This window comes from Epinephelus fuscoguttatus, linkage group LG17, assembly GCF_011397635.1.
Source record: "Epinephelus fuscoguttatus linkage group LG17, E.fuscoguttatus.final_Chr_v1".
NCBI lineage: Eukaryota > Metazoa > Chordata > Actinopteri > Perciformes > Serranidae > Epinephelus > Epinephelus fuscoguttatus.
The window spans coordinates 14,578,004-14,596,372 of NC_064768.1; the positions used below are offsets into that span (position 1 = coordinate 14,578,004).

At 40.7% G+C, this 18,369-nt stretch overlaps 1 protein-coding gene across 2 annotated transcripts in view; it reads right to left on the bottom strand.

Annotated features, from left to right (window-relative positions):
- Positions 1-444: 444 nt before the first annotated feature.
- The window catches only part of nfatc1 (nuclear factor of activated T cells 1), a 55,550-nt gene continuing 37,625 nt past the window's right edge, over positions 445-18,369 (bottom strand). Inside the window, exons 9-11 of one of the 2 annotated variants that reach the window (XM_049602223.1) lie at positions 16,511-17,137; positions 8,810-8,925; positions 445-3,302 (exon numbers count right to left, since the gene is read on the bottom strand). In XM_049602223.1, coding sequence (XP_049458180.1) covers positions 8,825-8,925; positions 16,511-17,137 — 728 coding nt within the window. In that variant the 3' untranslated portion in view covers positions 445-3,302; positions 8,810-8,824. The remainder of the gene's footprint in view (positions 3,303-8,809; positions 8,926-16,510; positions 17,138-18,369) is intronic. The other variant, XM_049602221.1, reaches the window with a different exon arrangement.

An 18,369-nucleotide genomic window follows, 5' to 3' on the forward strand; every position in this document is an offset into this window, starting at 1 on the left:
TTACCATCGCAGTTTCAAAATCAGTAGCCATGTTGGTTGTTTACGAAATGCATTCACTCTGCTCCTTGTCCCTCCTTCTGATTGCATGGCCAGACTGATCTGCGGAGTGAAATAGAATATGAGCTCGCGAGATTAGGATGGTTTCACCAGGCTAAGGCTCAATGTAAAAAACAAACAAAAAAACAAACAAACAACAAAAAAAAGCCACCCCCTCCTCTGATAAGTAAAGAACAGTCCCTTACCGGTACTCATTGGACATTTGAAACAAATAAAACCCAAGTTCTTCACTTTTCCTGTGAACAATTTAACTTGAATCTGGTAACTGGCCTAGAATTTATCAATGCTGTTGTTAATATGAATCTACTCTTAAGGCATCTCCCTCTCTTTCATAATATGATGACTGATTTCATGTCCTCTCTACAGTATGAACAGGTCACTCAGATCCAAGAGATGAAGGCTTATTTATTGACAAATACACAAAATAGATCACAAAGCAGAATTATGTGTTGTAGAGCAACAATAACCTCCTTGGTAAACATTTCAGTATGGCTTCGGTTACAAGGATTAAGACTCATAAATACATATAAAAACATGAGAACAAAGTGTGTAAGCCCATTCAGTTTTACTATAAGAGCGCAAACTAATGAGTAGATAAACCACAGTATGTAGGTAACCATGTCAGAGAGGCTGTATGATGAACATGACTAAACAGAGCACATGCTAAGAGAATAAATATGAAAATAGAAAAACAAACATCAAAGACTTTATATATTTGTATTGCTGTTCACTTTTGTTAGGTATTCTTTGGATTAGAGACAGTTACATTCTGTGAGAGACGACCGGCATGTTGCATATAGTAGCTTCCAGAGAAAAGTCAAGCTTTGTCAAAACTGAGATGATTTCGTCTTTGATAAAAATGACTGTAGCCAACAGTTTACTCCAAAGTTCATGTTGATTTCAAGTTTCGATGCAGAAATGACACAAACTGACTCGTTATTCTGTGACTACACAGTTATTTGTACTGTATGAGTGCATGAAGACATATGACCTCTAGATGAGGTTTGGGTAACTTGTTGTTAATTCAAGTGACACTAAATTGTTGTCTTAAAGGGTCAGTTCAAACCAAACCAAAAACACATATTTTTCCTCTTACCTGTTGTGCTATTTATCCGTGCAGATTGTTTTGGTGTGAGTTGCTGAGTGTCGGAGTTATCAGCCGTACAGATGTCTGCCTTCTCTCTGGTATAATGGAACTAGATGGCACTCAGCTTGTGGTGCTCAAAGTGCCAAAAAAAAAATACATTTGAAAAACTCAACAGTAATGTCTCTTTCCAGAAATCATGACACAGTTACTCAAGATAATCCACAGACCTTGTTGTGAGCAGTTTTATGTAGGAACTATTTTCTTTCTACCAAACTACACTCACCGACTGTATCACCGTGCAGAAGGAAGCGTGCATCCACTGCTAGCTCACCTCACACCACTGAGCTCAGGCTGTTCTCATGCACTATTTGTATGTTTTCCTATGTAAAGTAATGCACCAAAATTTGTACATATCCCACGTTATCATGAGCCAGTAATTTGTGTATAACCCACATATTTGGGAAGGCTGTGATCAGAACAGAAGAGCACTCCTTTAAAGAGGCAAGTTGGGGCACAGGCTGGGTAACAAACCAGAACCTTTCCTACCAGGAGACTGGTGTTCAAAACTGTGTGAACTCTTGAGTCATTTCAAGGTATGTTGTCAATGTGTTTCTTGTCCTATGCCTAACCTTTTAACTTAACACTGACTATGTAACATTACTTTAGGTACGTAACGTTGTTCGTGGGGCTCTAATTTGTAGGATATCATACATATCATTGTGTGAGGATATATTGCTAAGCTAGCTAGCATTACAGCTCAGCCAAGAAGGATGCCATTAATGTTTATATTTCATGCTGTAACAAGCATGAGTCTCTCATCCATGAGTAGATGCACGCTTCCTTCTGTGTGGTGCAGTTGGCTGGTGTACTCCAGTAGAAAGAAAATAGTTCCTACATGAAACTGCTCACAACAAGGTCTGTGGATTATCTTGAGTAACAAGGTCATGATTTCTAAAAAGAGACATTGCTGTTGAGGTTTTCAGATGTATTTTTTTTTTTGGCACTTTGAGCACCACAAGCCGAGTGCCATGTAGTTTCATTATACTGGAGAGAAGGCAGCCATTATCGCCAACACTCAACAACTCACAGCAAAACAATCTAGACTGATGAACAGCTCTACAGGTGAGAGGAAAAATGTGCATTTTTGATTTTGTGGTGAACTGCCCCTTTAATGGAATATAATATAAGTAATACCACAGGTTTAGTGGTTAAGTGCTTATTGTTGTTTGTGAATACAGAAAATGTATTCGATTTTATTAATCTTTATTTGTCCAAACAAATGTTGACTAAATATGATTTAAATGCAGCTTTTAAGAGAAGAAGTAACACATTCTTCCTTTTACAAATTAAAAAAAGTTGATGAAGTTCATGAGAAATTAAACAAACCCTTCATCACTTCAACACACCCAGGGGTTTTGTTGCTACAGCCTCACTGAACAGTAGCTTTTGGGGGGGCTAATCACAATTCTCTAATCATGCTACTGTTGCCTTGTCTTTTGTCATTTAACATTACCCCATTATCACCATTTGTAGCCTCTATTCAGCAAAAGTTACATTATCTTACTTTATAAAATCTTTCATCTGTTGAAGTTGAACCTGTGAAGCCAAACTCAGGCCACATTTTTCTGTTTCCAGTCAAAAAGGCACTTCTCTTTTAAATTGTCTCTCTGTAAAGTCAGATACGCAAACTGAAGCACTACAGATACTGTATATACAAATATCATAACTCAGGCACTGGATCATTTACAAACTGCAGCAAAAAAAGACATATAAAACATATTTTGGTCCTCTAAAAGCATACTTTGTTGTGGGGTGGCAGGTTTGGTTGCTACATACTCAATTTACATGTCTTTAAAAAAGTCAGTCATGTGATTTATTCCTTGGATAATTTCTGTGTAAAGGCATTATATATATGAAAAACAAGGCACACGTTGGACCCTGGTCATCTGGACAATACATTTACATTTGTTCTTTTTGCATTTTGTTTTGCTGCTTCTTCCTGCACGCTGTAGTCCAAGCATGAAAAGCACAATGTCCATCTTTTGTTTGGTGTTTCCCTTTTTTTTTCTGTGTCCCGTGTCAGTTTTGTTGGTGACGGGAAACTACGCGTGGCTGTGGACGGAGATGCTCGACAGGTCGTTCCTGATGATCTCATTAACTGCAAAAGGAAAAAAAAAGAGAGAAGAGGACGGTCAGTATTTATGACCTCCAAATAGAGTAAAGTCATCATGCTGAGTGTGTACATGTACAGCGTAATGTTAAAGGCCCTGAAAACTTATCTTCTCAATTCGCATTTTGCTACTGATAGGATCTAATATGAACACATTTTTTTCCAGAATCAATCTTTGATTAATGTTTATTTAGTTACAAATATTAATGTTTATTTTAAGTGGAAATAGACACAGTTTTTGCTTCATCATGAAGTTGATTGACTATAAAATAAGGACACCTTCTGTGTTTCGGCCTGTTTCCTATAAACCTCCCTTTCACTCTGCAATTCCGTTTGCCACTGCGTACCATCTCCCAGGAAAATTAAGGCCTGATCTACACAACTGAAACAGGAAGAGGACAGTGCTTTTGCTTTCCCTGTCAGCTATCAGCAGCTATCCAAAATTACCAGAGAGACTTAATGTAAGTTCTTTGCAGTTACTATTTCCAGTAGCAGACATGGCGGACGCCAGAGCGACAGAAGTAACTGTGGAAAACAAAATGCAATGTGTCCTGTGCCGTTGGTAGTTGCAAGGCTCTGAGGAAAACAGAAAGGATTATGGTTGTCTTTGCAACAGTGGCACCAAAAATAATACCAATGGAAAATGCTGGGGGGAGAGAAGATGAAAATGTGTCTATTTCCACTTTAACATCTAAAACAATATTAATGAATTGACAATAGGCAATAAGCATAAACTCTATGAAAAATAGCAGACAAAGCCACAATGACATCTTTCATTGATTTGTGGACTCCCATTTTGGAGCCTTGAGTTTTTGCCAAACCCCTGGGAAGATTGCTTTGGAGCCAATGTGACACAGTGGCCAAACTGTGGAATTGCAACTTCTGGGTTCATCACGTGAAGCCATTGGTCCAAAAAGACTTTTTCTACATAGAATTAAACTGTGAAAGGGACGTCTGTAAATCGTGGGTTACCGCAGGTTCTCCAGCTTCCTCCCACAGTCCAAAGACATGCATGTCAGATTCACTGGTGACTCTAAATTGCCCGTAGGTGTGAATGTGAGCATGAATGGTTGTCTGTCTCTATGTGTCAGCCCTTGGATAGTCTGGTGATGTCAGGGTAGGTAGTCACTCACTGAGGGTCAGCTGGGATGGGCTTCAGCCCCCCCCACGACCCCTACCAGGATAAGCAGTTATAGAAAATGAATGAATGAATGAATGAATGAATGAATGAAGGTCTGTAAATCAGTGGATATATTCTTGGAGCGTCACAAGCCCTGCGAAACATTTCACTATCAGGATTTGATCCCTTTGGCCCGATGGCACTTCTGAAGTCTAGCAGAGCGGCATGATCAAATCATTTCATCCCCATTCAAGTTAGCAGTGCGCTAGACTGGAAGTTAGCTTGTCAGCTAGCAACAGCCTCTAATGCACTTGCTCTATGGGCCACACAATGTGGATGAGCCTGGTAATTTTATACCCAGGAAGTTGATCTTTTTCGGCTTCATGCACCACTGACAAGGGCCCTCCTCCAATGCCATCCAGTTCTCTTTATACAGCCATGATTTTGGCTCTTGCCAAAAATCTGACTGAGAAGCTGAGGACACTATCAGCAGACAGCAATTCGACGCTGCCTGCCCTCAATTATGCATAACTTTAAGCCTTAATAAAATGTAAATGGATGAGTTATATAAAAATTAACCCCCCATTTGGTTGCAATGAAGAGGGAGATTAGTTATAGAGACCAAAATGTTTATATGTACCAGGCTGTATACATGGTTATTTCTGCTGTAAAGATGGGCATTTTAACATGGGGGTCTATAAGGACTGACTGGCCTTTGGAGCCAGGCTCAAGTGGCCATTTGAGGTACTGCAGTTTTAGCACTTCATATTGCCGCTTGGTTGTAAGTCACTGTGGGTTCATTATTACAAGTGACCCTTTTTACATCACACATAGTGATTTCTTCCATTGTTATTATTAAATATATTTTAGCGCAGCTTTAAAGTTCCAGCCACTGTGAGTATAAGTCCTCCGAGCTCTGAAGAAGCTGTTATTTCCTCTGAGCGAAGCTAATAGAATCACTTTATATCTGAGATCCCCAGACCTTTTTTATCAAGAGAGATGATGCAACCTCCTGCTGTCTCTTAAGGATCCAGGTGCACTTGTTTATCTGTTTTCATCAGCTGTGTTCTTTGGCTGACGGAGGGGGGTGGGGGGTGGGGGATCCAGGAGTAAGTGAGGCTGACTGAAGCTAAATCAGAAAAAAAATACGTAGATATCAATGCACCGATAACAAGAGAAAAGGACAAATCTTTCATTTTTCTCCTCACTAAAGGGGATTGAGTGGGTTCATTTTTCATTAGCTTTTACTGTTCTTATCTGTGAACTAGTTTATTACTTTGAAGAGATAGTCTCCACAGTTCCTCCCTCTCTAATCAGCCTCCAGGTTCAGGTTCAGGCCCTCTTTTCTCAGCTCTCACAGGGATGAGAAATGTGAGAGGGGGAAGGGGAACACCCCTAGCTGGATCCGGCCCCCGAGAAACCGAGCCAGCAGGCTGATGGGAGGAATTCCCTCTGACTGACTGGACGCTGGAAAAGCAGCCTTGGAAACCTGAGATTCCCCTCCACACAATGGAGTTACTTTTTTTTTTAAAGTTTATTTTCATCGCAGGCAGCAGAGCAGCCTTTTCCTCAGTGACCCAGCACTGGCACAGCCATTTCCTACCAGAAATACCACTTGCTTCCTATTACAAGAAAGATGACAGGGTGTACGTGCCTCGCAAGAGGTAGAGGAGGCCGCCATGGTGAAAAAAACACAAAACATACAGGAGTGTCATCATTACCTTTAAGGGGGTAGAGTAATAAGTCAGGAGGAACTCATAATAGCTCAAAAATGTGGGTGCAAAACAGCAAATCACCCAGACAAGAGTGATATGTTACACTCGTCTAGACATAAAGTTCATATGCTTGGCGTGCTGGTTGGCTGCTATTAATACGGCAACAGGAAGATCTCTTGAGAGATTTGATAACTGCAGCACAGCAGAGATCTCACAGGAGTGTGTGACAGAAACACATTGAAGCTATTATGTGACTATGAAGACTGGGTGAGATTCACAGCAGGATGTCTTCATGGAGAACTTGGCAGTGTGGGAGATAACTCGTCAAAACAGCAGTGACATTCATATTCAGGTGCTTTAAATCATTTCCTCTTGATTTAGCAGAGGGCCAAAAAAGGATAAACTCATCATCCATATTCAAAAGATTATTCTTAAAGGAGTACTCCACTAATATTACACAATGTTTAATGTCTCCTGTGGTTCTGGACAGAGTCTTCTGAGCAAATAATCCTGATTACAGCGTGTAGGGTTAGGAGACCACAACTTCATAATAGAAAGTGTTAGCAACCTTTTTTTAAATGGAGTACCATTTTTTAATTTTCTGTAAATCAGTGTGCCATATCAATATAATGTCAATCCATCGCTCCTCAAAATGCTCCTTGAAAACCTTGGCTATGTCCTCGTCTTTTATTGTTTGAGGCATTGGTTCTATGCAGCAGAGCTCCTCCCTTAAAGACAAATCGCAGTGTAGCCCCTTTTCCACTGCACAAATAACCCGCTAACACTCGCGAACATCTGGCTTTTTAATGTAATAGGAATCGGTGTTTACACTCAGGTCAAATGGCTCTGCAGTAATCACGGGGATTTACTGGCTCCAGCTCAGATCGGCATTGATGGAAACACATCACCCAGGTGAACGTCCTAATTTTAGCCCCTTAACTGGTGAGATGTAATGATCTGCCACCACAAAATAACATCCCTCTCGTCCAGGCCACACTCAAACATCGATCCAAATTAGTCTGCATTGAGTTTGAAAGACAGATTAAATAAATAAGAGATATATGAAAAGAAGTAATCACAATTAAGTTTTTACAGGCCACCATGCTGCTTTCTACTGTTTAATAACCTGTTTTCGAGCCTGTCCTTGACATTGAACGCGACACACCAAAAAACAAACAAACAAAAAAAACAACACACACACATACACACACACAGAAAGGCATACTCATTTGCGCCATGTTCACGTTCGCTCTAGTCTACTGGCAATGAGAAAGGAGTATATTTTTAGCTGGTTTTCCCGTGTGTTTTCCCACATACACACACTAATTTTGGTGGTATGTCTTCCTATGATTACCAAACGTGGTATATCATTCACATCCACACGTCATCAAGTGTAATACTAAATATCGTGCTGCGCTCTGTTTTCTCCCTTTTAATCAATGTGTCGTTTTTGTGTATGGTTTCAAAATAGCGTTTAACACTTGATGTTTCAACGTTTTCAAGACACACAGTACAGTACACACTGCACGGCACTTCTGAATCACAAAACTATATATATATGTATATTTATATATATATATATATATACACACACACACACACACACACACATATATATATATATATATAGATATATAGATATATAATTTATGTTAAGTAAAATGTTTTTGTTTAGTTTTGGTTAACATAATAACTTTGCTTTGTCTTGTAACTTAAATCCTCCAGCAATCAATCCTCCATGCTTTTATGTGAAGTTTTCTCTTTTTTAAAATCTTTATTCTTGTTTTAATTTTTGATATACCTGTTATTATTTCTTTTACTTTATCTCTACTATTACTGTCTTTGAGCTGCTGCAATAATCAGATTTCCTCACTGGGGATCAATAAAGGTTTATGTTATCTTATTTTCAATACAGTACCAAAATCAACTTGGAGTTAATACTTTTGCTTTTTTTTTTTTTCTTTAGTTAAAGTTAATATTTTAGGTGGTGATGCTGTTGTGAGCAGGCATTAAAGACTCAGTAATGATGCTTTCAAGAACACTCATATATCTAAGAGTAGGCTGCCCAACAAAACTGTTCTTTAAAAAAGAAATAACGTTTTTGAATTTTTGTTGTTTTTTTAACTTTTGTTTGACTTCTTAGTTAAAATATTCTCTGCTCACAGCTACTTCATCATGCAGAAATAATGGAGCTTTGATTAATAAAAATGTGACAAGTAGTTAATAATAATAATACTAATAATAACAATAACAATGATAACGAATAAACACTCAAACAAGTTTCAGCTCTCTGCAGGTTGATACTGAAACAGAGGAGGCTTGGAAGGTAGAAAAATCAACCAAGAAACTTCTGCTTTTTGTGTCTGTGATTCTCTGGTAATGTGCTAAAAAAAATGCAAAGCCTCTGGTGCTGGCCTGTATTTTAGCCGTGTATTATACATCATGGAAAATGGATACACCCATCTGTTAGAGCACAGTGGAGGGAATGAAATCTGACGAGGTGGTTAATGATTAATACTTATGTTTATATGGTAATGCAAGATGCTTTCTAACATAGCTCATCACCAGGACAGAATGCTGCCGCCAGCCATGTGAATGTGAGAATATGACCAATATCACCAAAAAGACATTCTTGAACCAGAAGAAATAAACACTCTAACCTCATCTCCACCCTCCTACAGCGTGTCGTTCCGCTGCCATGTGTGCTCTTCTCGGCCCAGACTGAACTGACTGACCTCGTCTCCTCTATTTGATCTGGCTTTGACCTTCTGTGCATCTGGAGGTGGAAGGATATAATCTTTGAGTTCAAAAACCTCAATGGGACGTTATTACAACGACTTCTCAACGCGCACATCGAGCCCTGACGTCGGCTATAAATTTAGCACATCAAGACACTGTCAGAGCTCCACATCATGTCATCACCTGTTCGGTAGCTATCAAAATCACGGATGAATTATGGCGTTCAGATATTTTTCCTTATGCATCATTGTGCACCATATGTGTTGGAATATTTTTCACATGTTAATGAAAAGGTGAAAAGACTCTCGCAGTTTATTCTGATATAAAACAAAGGAAGGGCAGGCAGTAAAACTTTATCTTTTGTCCCACTGAGGCCACAACGTTCACAAAGTTTACTGTTTATGTGTCTGTTGCCATGGCCCACTTTTCATTGTGGCGTCACATTTGATGTGGAGGATCTAATTGAAAGAAAAAGTCAATCTATTGATCTCTAAGTGTGTTTACAACGAAGTACTAAAAATAGGCCCAGCACCAGTGTGACATCTGTGTCATGTGTCATCCGGTCACATTGATTCGTTCAGGAGAGAGTCGGGTGATGGAGATGCTTCAAACAAGTTTACAGCAGCTGGGTGGGACGGTAGACTCTGGGTGTTCATTCAGGAAATGTCACTTGAATTCTGATTAAAATCAAGAAAATAAAACAACTTCTTCTTTTCTTTTTTCTTTTTTTACAGTATACGTGATTTTAAAAGAGACGATGTTCAGTTACTGTACGGATCATTACTAATGTACAAAAATATAATTTCAAAAATACTTCAGCCCCAAATGACCGTATCTATTGCTGTTTTTCTGTGTTTAATTTAATTAGTGGAACATTTTTTGTTTTTCTTGCATCTCGCAGTCATGGGGTCCACAATTAATATTAGAGAACCTCCATCAAAACATCAGTTTACAAACACTCACACATCTCATGTAGTACAGACGTCTTATTTATCCAGTTGTATGCTCAGTTCCTCCTAAACAGACAGCCCTGAACACGTGAGCTGCTGGTCTACTGCTGCGTCCATCAGTTAGTTTGTTTGTGTTATTGTGACTTTGGTAAATCCAAACTAACACTATCCTAAAACACCAAAGTCCCACAATTACACAAACTGATCAATGCAGCGGCAGTCCAGCAGTTCCCGTGTTCAGTGAGGCAAAATTACTCTTTTTGTCAGTGGAGTTTGGCTTTGAAGAGAGCATCGAGAAGTTTCACTCTGTACCTCTCCAGTACCTCTGGTGCTCTCCACCCCCACACACACCCTTGGTGACAGAGCATTCAGTGTGGCAGCCTCCACTGTCTGGAACTCTACTGGCAGAGATCCGCAAAGCTCCGTCTCTGGACATTTACAAAAAACTGCTGAAAACCTACCTACAATCATCACTATAACTATTTCTGTTCTTGTTTTGTTTACTCTGTTTAACTATTTGTTTATTTTGTTTTCTTACTCTGTTGAGTGGCCTTGGGCACACTGGAATGTACTGTATAATCCAATTTTATTTTTAAATTTATTATTAAAGAAAAAATAAATAAAGCTAAGAAAATATCTTCACCACAAGGTCAATTTGGTAACTGTTATGGAGGCTATTTTCATGCCACATGATCGTCATCAGGGGATGCAGTTTGCTCAGTTGTCAAATTCAAATTTTCATATTTTCTTTAAGAACTTCTCGTTCACGTTGAGGTTTGGATTTCATTGTTCATACGATTGTGATATGATCAAAAACTCCAGGACAACTACGAATTGGACCTTGTGGTTGAACTGTTTGCTCAGCGGCAGCTTTTGAGCCAACAAGGATAGAAAGTTTGTATCCGGACAGTTCACCCCAAAATCAAAAACATATTTTTCCTCTTACCTGTAATGCTGTCTATTAATCTAGATTGTTTTGGTGGGAGCACAGTGTTTGAGATATTGGCCATAGAGATGTCTGCTTTCTCTCCAAATCTAGATGACACTTGGCTTGTGGAGCTCAAAGCACCAAAAATTACATTTGAAAAACTCAACAGCAATGTCTCTTTCCAGAAATCATGACCCAGTTACTCAGAGATTGTTTTGAGCAGTTTCATGTAAGAACTATTTTCTTTCTACTGAACTACAACCGCCGACCATATCACTGTGCAAGATCTCCAACACACAGCAACTCACACCAAAACAATCTGGATTATTAAACAGCAGGTAGAAGGAATAAATATGTATTTTATAACTGGTAAAGACTGAACTTCAGACTGTAAATACAGCTGGGAACAAAAGAACAGGAAATACAACTTGCTTCTTATGAAACAATATAGGCTAAAAATATGACTATGCAGTATACTGTATATATATTATGTAACAGTGTTACTCTGTGCTCGTACTTCACTACTAATCTAACACAAGGCACTGCAGTGTTAGTGAACTAATATGCCTCACACTTTACAGTTATTTAAGAACGAGGAAGGTGGGGTTTGATATGAAGTAATCCAGGAACTGGTTTCCTGTCCCATGGAGGTCCGCAGCAGCTGGAGCTGACTGATACAGCCCAGCTCTCTGACCAGGAAACCCCTGACAAACGAGGAACTCCCAAACAATTAGCAGGACAGCACTGTTTGCCTCATTAAGGGACGAAACGCGTCAACAAGATCCTGTCCCTGTAATAACACAATACTGCAGGGGAACCGATCAGCTGGAGAGATACTCAACAATCTCTCTGATCGCTGTGAATAAATCAGCTGAGGGACCGGAGCTGAGACAATGAGAGAAAAAAGGCTGGGGGGGCGCAGAACACCCACGAACCCCCTCCCCCGCTTACTGCCACGTCAAGCCCAGGCCACAAGCCACGAGATGTTCTTGGCCCACATTACGAGGCTCCTACTGGGTTACTGCAAGTCAGTCCCTCAGAGCGGTTCTATAGTTCAGCTCTGATTCTGCCAATTTTTTTTTTTTTTTTTGAGCTCAGGTATTATTTAAAAAGAAAATATCTGTGGACAATAGCTTTTTGGAAATGGTGTGAGCTTTAAGAAAAAAGAATAATAGAAAAGGGAGAAGACCTCTGAGAAACATCTCTGCAAAAAAAACCCTTTTATACTAGAAAACTAGAAAATAAAGATATGCACTTAAAACAATCCTGTGATAAATGACCTGTGTCACATGCATACACACCTACAAACTCTCGCACACATATGCCGATGCATACACAATCATAAACAATAAATAGAGACACACACACACTGTTTTGCGTGTTCTGTTGTTTTATCCTGAATCTACTGTATATTTTTTAACATGAATTTAAAATCTTGATCAGGGGCTGCAAATTAGCTTCAGCTGGACAGCCTGCAGTATGTATATACAGTACATCACACATGTTGCCGCTCACACACTTTTACACAGAGATTCTTCACAGAGAGAGAGATTTGTGTGGTGATTCAAGTAGTTAAATTACCTTTTTGCCAGTTTTGTGTCATTAACTATGACCAATTTTTGGCCCTCAAAGGAAAGGAATGATTTTTTATTTTTATTTTACTACTGCTTCTTTACTTGGACTCTACTCTCTAAAGGCAGGTGTCTGACTGTATACAAAGCCAAAGATGACATTCCTCAAACTTTCCCATGAATAGCTGGGTATTTTATGTTTTGGAAATGGCTCTCTATGACCTTTAATTTGGAAGGTAAAAGTAAAAGTGGTCTCTACAAGAAGTGAACTTTTTAGGCTGTTTTTAATTGAAGGGCTGATGCATTTCATTACATTATTACACTAGTGTTTTTTTTTCTTTTCTGGCCACTCATTGGATTTAAAAATGCACTAATAACTAACTGGCAACAAGTCATACCAGATGTGGATGTCGATGAATTATTTGATAAACCGCAGATTTTTTTCGTACAAAGATAGCGTGCTAATAACTAATATTTGAGAAAAGGAAGCAAGTGTTACTGTATAAAATCAGACAGATTCAACAGAATCTTCAGTCAGATACTTCTCACAAATTCTTTTCCTATGATCATCTAAAATCTCTGCTCATCAATTATACAGTTCTGACATCTAACAAGGCCACAACACGCCATAAAAAAGCATTTCGTAATGCTATTTGGCTCCGATCTGACTCCAGAATGCACATGTTTTGCTCATGTTACCTCACCACTGACAAAAGTCTTCGGCACACTACTGTGCAGTATAACGTATGGCTTTGGCCACCTCTTCCAGACTCTCTCTGTGAGCCAAAGGGAAGCATGCAAACCTCTCAAGTCAGCAAGTTTTATGGCAGCGTGGCCGGCCTCCATCTCCCTCAGCCTCAGCAGCGCTGGAGCTCAGACTGTGCACCCTGCAGCCTAAACCTCCGGCTCAGGGCCAGACAGCTACGATTCAGACTTTCCATGAGCAGACATGTTTGTAACCTCTCAGGGGATGGTGTGAAAAAATGAGCAACAGAAGGGGGTCCTGATTAATACAAGAGGGCTGCACAAACAGGGGGAAAGATATCAGCTCTGATTACTGACAAAATGGCAGCAACAGAGTTCGGGTGGGGATCAAAAACACCTGAGTGTGTCACTTTCATTTATAAGTGACGTTTACTGTGGCTGCTTGACACTATAAGTGCTTAAACATTCACGCACTTAAATTATTTGTGTCAGATTGGTCAGAAATTAAATTAAATTGCACTACATTAAATAAATAAATGCCAGTGATTCATCTCTATGTCTGGCAATAATGCACAGATAATGATATACTAAATTACAGCCCATAAACACAATCCTATTTCCACTGAATTCTTGTAATGACAGTCAGTGTCCCAGTTCCTCTAAAAGTCTCAGATATCTTAGTTTTAACGATCATGGCCAACACGAAATTACAGTAACACCACACCTGAGCGAGGCCATAAAGCAAAGCGTAGCATCAAACTCTGCCAAAGGTTTTAATGAAGTGAGAAGCCATATTAAGTTTGGAATGCTTAGCAAAATTTCCTCCAATTTGCCAATGAAAACAAGTGTAATAGGGGGCCCAGCTCCTCAGAAATATCCATTATGGTTATGGTGGCGCACTTTAAAACTTTTCACTTTAACTACACCTGGTTTGAACCAAAAAATCCCCAAGAGACATGAGCACCAGTTAGAGTATAATTACAAATCAAGTCTTTAGCCCGAGCCGGCCAAATATCCCCGCAGACAGGCCTAACAAGTGTTAATGTATTTACCCAGACTGTTCAGAGGAAGTGGCATGGGAACAGTCTGAGTCCTGCAGTCTGCGGCCCAACAACAGCGTCTCACTCGCCATCGCCAGGAAGCCCGGCCAGACGATTCAGCGGGGGCTCTGGTGACGGATCAAAGCCCCCGCTGCTCTGTCCGCTGATAGCTGCTGGTTAGTGTTGCTTCATCTACTGCACTCCCCTTTCTCCACGCAGCCGGGGACTGTTTCTTCTTGCCCCGAGGAAGATCATTTATCCAATTTATTTCAAATCACCGCAGCGCAGAGCGCGCGGCCCCCTGAACCTCAGTGGTGAGCACAGAGGGCCTGAGCAGTGAGATCATAAAGTTTGTGCTCCTAAAAATCTGCTCTCTCTGAGATAAATAAAAGGAGTCACAAAAGCTGTGTTCATTATATCAGCGAGCTTCATGCAGGCTTGTCTCATTCAGGGTTTACAGCCAAATATATCAAATAGGACCACCAGGTTTCTTTGCTCTAATTACCTCAGATGTTAGACGACAAAGGAACGGACCACAAAAGTGAAAGTATTCATAAAGAGATATTAAAAAACATGTCTTTGAACAGCCTCTATTCAAGTGAAGTAGGACTTGCAACAACAGTGATAAATCTTTTGTCACCACATCACTCCCACACCAAACTCCTGCTACAGCGGCCTGTAACTGACAGTAATATCATAGCTTCACAGTGTAGAAAAGTGAAGAGGTGTTGGGTTGGACAACTAATTAACGATATCCAGGCTGAATTCAGTTATAATAAGCAGAGCTAAAAATACCTCATGCATATGCATGGTCATGCACAAAAATTTTGAGCTGCTCAGCTCCACATGCACCAGTGCACATAATTTGGTACAAATATGTTGCACAGGGCTGCAGACTCTCAGGCATTGATCATTAACTCACACAATTGAAACTTTTCACATGTTCTCACGTCCATTGTCTCGAACAATAAAAAACACTCTGACAGACTTGGATTTCAATGCACGTTTACTTGTGCTATATGGTATCGGTACTTGGAGTGGCAAAAAGGACAAAGACTCACATTACAGTAATAATTTATCACACATTATAGTCTCATTGCATATGTGATGTCACCAAAATTAGTTCTAATATGATGAAAAGTTTTCATAGGTTTGCTAGAGCCATTTAAGCTTTAAAGTAGTCTCACTGCACATCACTGTACAGGGGAGGCTCAAATGACATTGTAACACATTGCAAATAAATTTGTAAAAATCTCTCACAATGAATAAATGTTTTCTTTCAAAGGTTTGCTGAAGTTTCGGTGATGAGAAATAAGGCCAAATACACCAAACAGTGCAGTAAATAGCAAATTTTGGTGCACATAGTTTTGAGAGTGTTTTGAGACCTGAGAAACATGAGTCAGTTGATTTTGATGGGTTTTTTTCAGCCTTTATAGATTTAACGTGCTGCAATGTTTGTTTTTCGTGCTTTCTTGCTGAGACTTGAAGAAATAGAACCATAATTTTTGCACTGATTTTATCAAATGAAATATAATGTAGGGCTGCTCCCTGAAAGTTGAAGATTCAAATCATACATCAGGGACCTCTCCACTGAACTCAGTATACAATGTACTTCTGTGTCAGTCAGTATACAGTGTACTTCTGGTGAAGTTACTGTGTAAAGATTTCGCTGTAGAGTGAGCACTCCTTGCTGCTCTCCAGTACAGGTAGCTGTGGACCCAGACTCAGGGTGAGCCTCAGACGGAAACAGAGGCTTTGCCTGGTCAGGCCCTAAGATAACATTATCCCCTGCCTTCTGCTTAGAAGTTATGAATTTACAGCTCACAGCAACTTAATATATGGTGTCTGGCTTTTGTTTTATATCTAGTGTCTGCAAAAATGTTATTGAGTCAGGTACAGCCCTAGCTTAAGATGTAGTGAACTTTAAAGGTGTTGGTAGTCTGCTTTTCTAACTTTTGGACAGAGGCAGACTAGCTGTTTCCCCCTGTTTCCAGTCTTTATGCTGAGCTAAGCTAACTGGCTGCTGGCTGTAGCTTCATATTTACCATACAGACATGAGTGGTATCAATATTCTCATCTAACTCCTGATGGGAAAGCAAAAAAAAGTGTCTTCCCAAAATGTTGAACTGTCCCTTTAAGTGAAAATGGGTTAGGAATTTTTTTTCCAAAACAAAAAACCTCCAAAGTGAGTTTTAAAGGCCAAAAGTTTCCGCTCCTGGCAAAGTGATCAGTGAGTCATACTGTATGATATTGATCAAGACTCCTATCAGCACCTGCAGACATGTTATGATCATTTGTGCTGGAGGGCAATAAAAACCTCTTTGTTTAGTTAATTAGGAGGTTGGACGAGTAGTTCGCTTTATAATTGTTTCCATGGATTAGAACGTTAGGCATCATTTTGTATGATAACAAAAACTTCTTCACTCACCATCATCAAGGTACATCTGGTCCAGCTCCTGTGGTTCCTGTTTGATGCTGACAGCCAGCGTCGGGGGGCTGCCTTCCTCCTGAAGGGAGCCCCGCCCCCTCTCTGGCACCTTGGGGTGCTGCTGAGCTCCTGGGCTGGTGCTGCCGCTGCTGACTGGCTGAGCTGGTGTGATGCAGAGGGCTGGAGAGAAAGGCCCGTCGGTCGGGGTTGAGGGCTGCGAGGTTGGGGAGGAGGAGGGGGAGCTGCTGGGTGGGTAGAGGCTGGGCGGCTGGTAGCGCCCAGGAGTCTCCTGGATGATGGAGACATGCGGGATCGGGGACTGTTGGCCCGGGTGCTGGACGGCTGGGCCGGCAGAGAGGCATTTGGAGAAGGGCGGCGGTGGCGACAGGTCGTGCAGTTTGGGGCTGGTGCTTGGAGAGGGGAGCGAGGAAGGCTTGGCTGCCAATCTTTGCTGGCTGACAGAGTAAGCCCCGCCCACAACGCACGGCCGAAGGTCAGAGGTCATCATCGGGGTCATGACCTGAGGGGGGAAGTATGGCTTTGGGTGCATGGACAGGCCGGGGCCATGTTGGCCACACAACAGGGGGGCGTCGTAGTCGTCGTGTGGCTCCGTCTTTATTGTCGGAGCTGAGGGCAGAGGAGGGGAAACAGAAGAAGGAAAAGCTAAATGAGTAAACACGTACTGCAGTCGTCCTGCAAGTGTGAGTGAGTGAGTGGGTTTGTGGCTAGGATACCCGCTGCCAAACAAACACTCTCATCAATGAGACTCTGTGTCTGGGCCTGGGCTCTCCCACCCTGCAGAAAATATTCACAAAAGTAGGAAAAAAAGGGATGACTCATCAACACGAGAAACATCCAGCTGCTTCTATAATAAAATGCTTATTTTCTTTGGACACTGCTCTGGTGCTAATATCCACTAAATGTGCGATATGAAATATGTTGCTGTAACAGCAGCTTTATTCTCAGCAGGGTTCGGCAATTTAAAGTAAATTACTGCTCGTTCATTGAGACAAAGAAAAAGTTTAACTGAAGCTGCTTTTTTTTAAACACAAGATGAAGCTGAAAAAAGACAAAATGGAGGCTGTTGGGTGTTTGAGGATAGCAGTTATCGCACAAACGAGGACCAGAGTTACACTGAGTCAAGGATTTGTTCTCTGTCATCCAGATTTCAGTGCGAAACAAGTTTTTAAAATGTGGGCCGCCGATATGCTGCAGCTCCTGACACGACATCAATCTTATATAACAAGCGTTTCAGTCCAGTAACAAGGAAACGACAGCACGGCTCTGACCCTGAGCTTCATCACTGCATCACTTCACTGGATCTATTCCTTCTTCTCTTCTGTGGTGAAGCTGCTTTAGATTATAACATGAAGCATGTGTTTGAAATCAAAGCTGACACAGTAAAAACTTTATTTGTCCTTCTGTGACTCTTATTCTTATATTTCACTGATGCACATAATTGTTTAGTTGTTTATCTGCGTCTTTTTCTTAGCTTGGGGAAATCTCCTGACAAAGATATTTTTAACCTCTCAGCAGGCTAAGTGAGTGACTAATTAGACCAAAAGGAGTGAAACTAAGACGCATCATGCTTTACTGAAGCCTCCATTATCAACAACTGTAAAAGAGGAACTGTGATGAGATGGTTACACCAACCGCAGCACTAAAATAGCACATGCACCCCTATTTCTGGCCTCTTTGGAGGAAGTGTTTCTGTCTGCCTGTGGAGGATAGGCACATGCACAGAAAGGGAGCACAGAAGAAGCACGAATGTTTGTGTTGCCACAAAAGAGAGCATCATGCCCCTGGGTTTCCGGAGTGTGAAAATCAGCCGTGTGCATGTTCCCAAAATAAATCTGCTG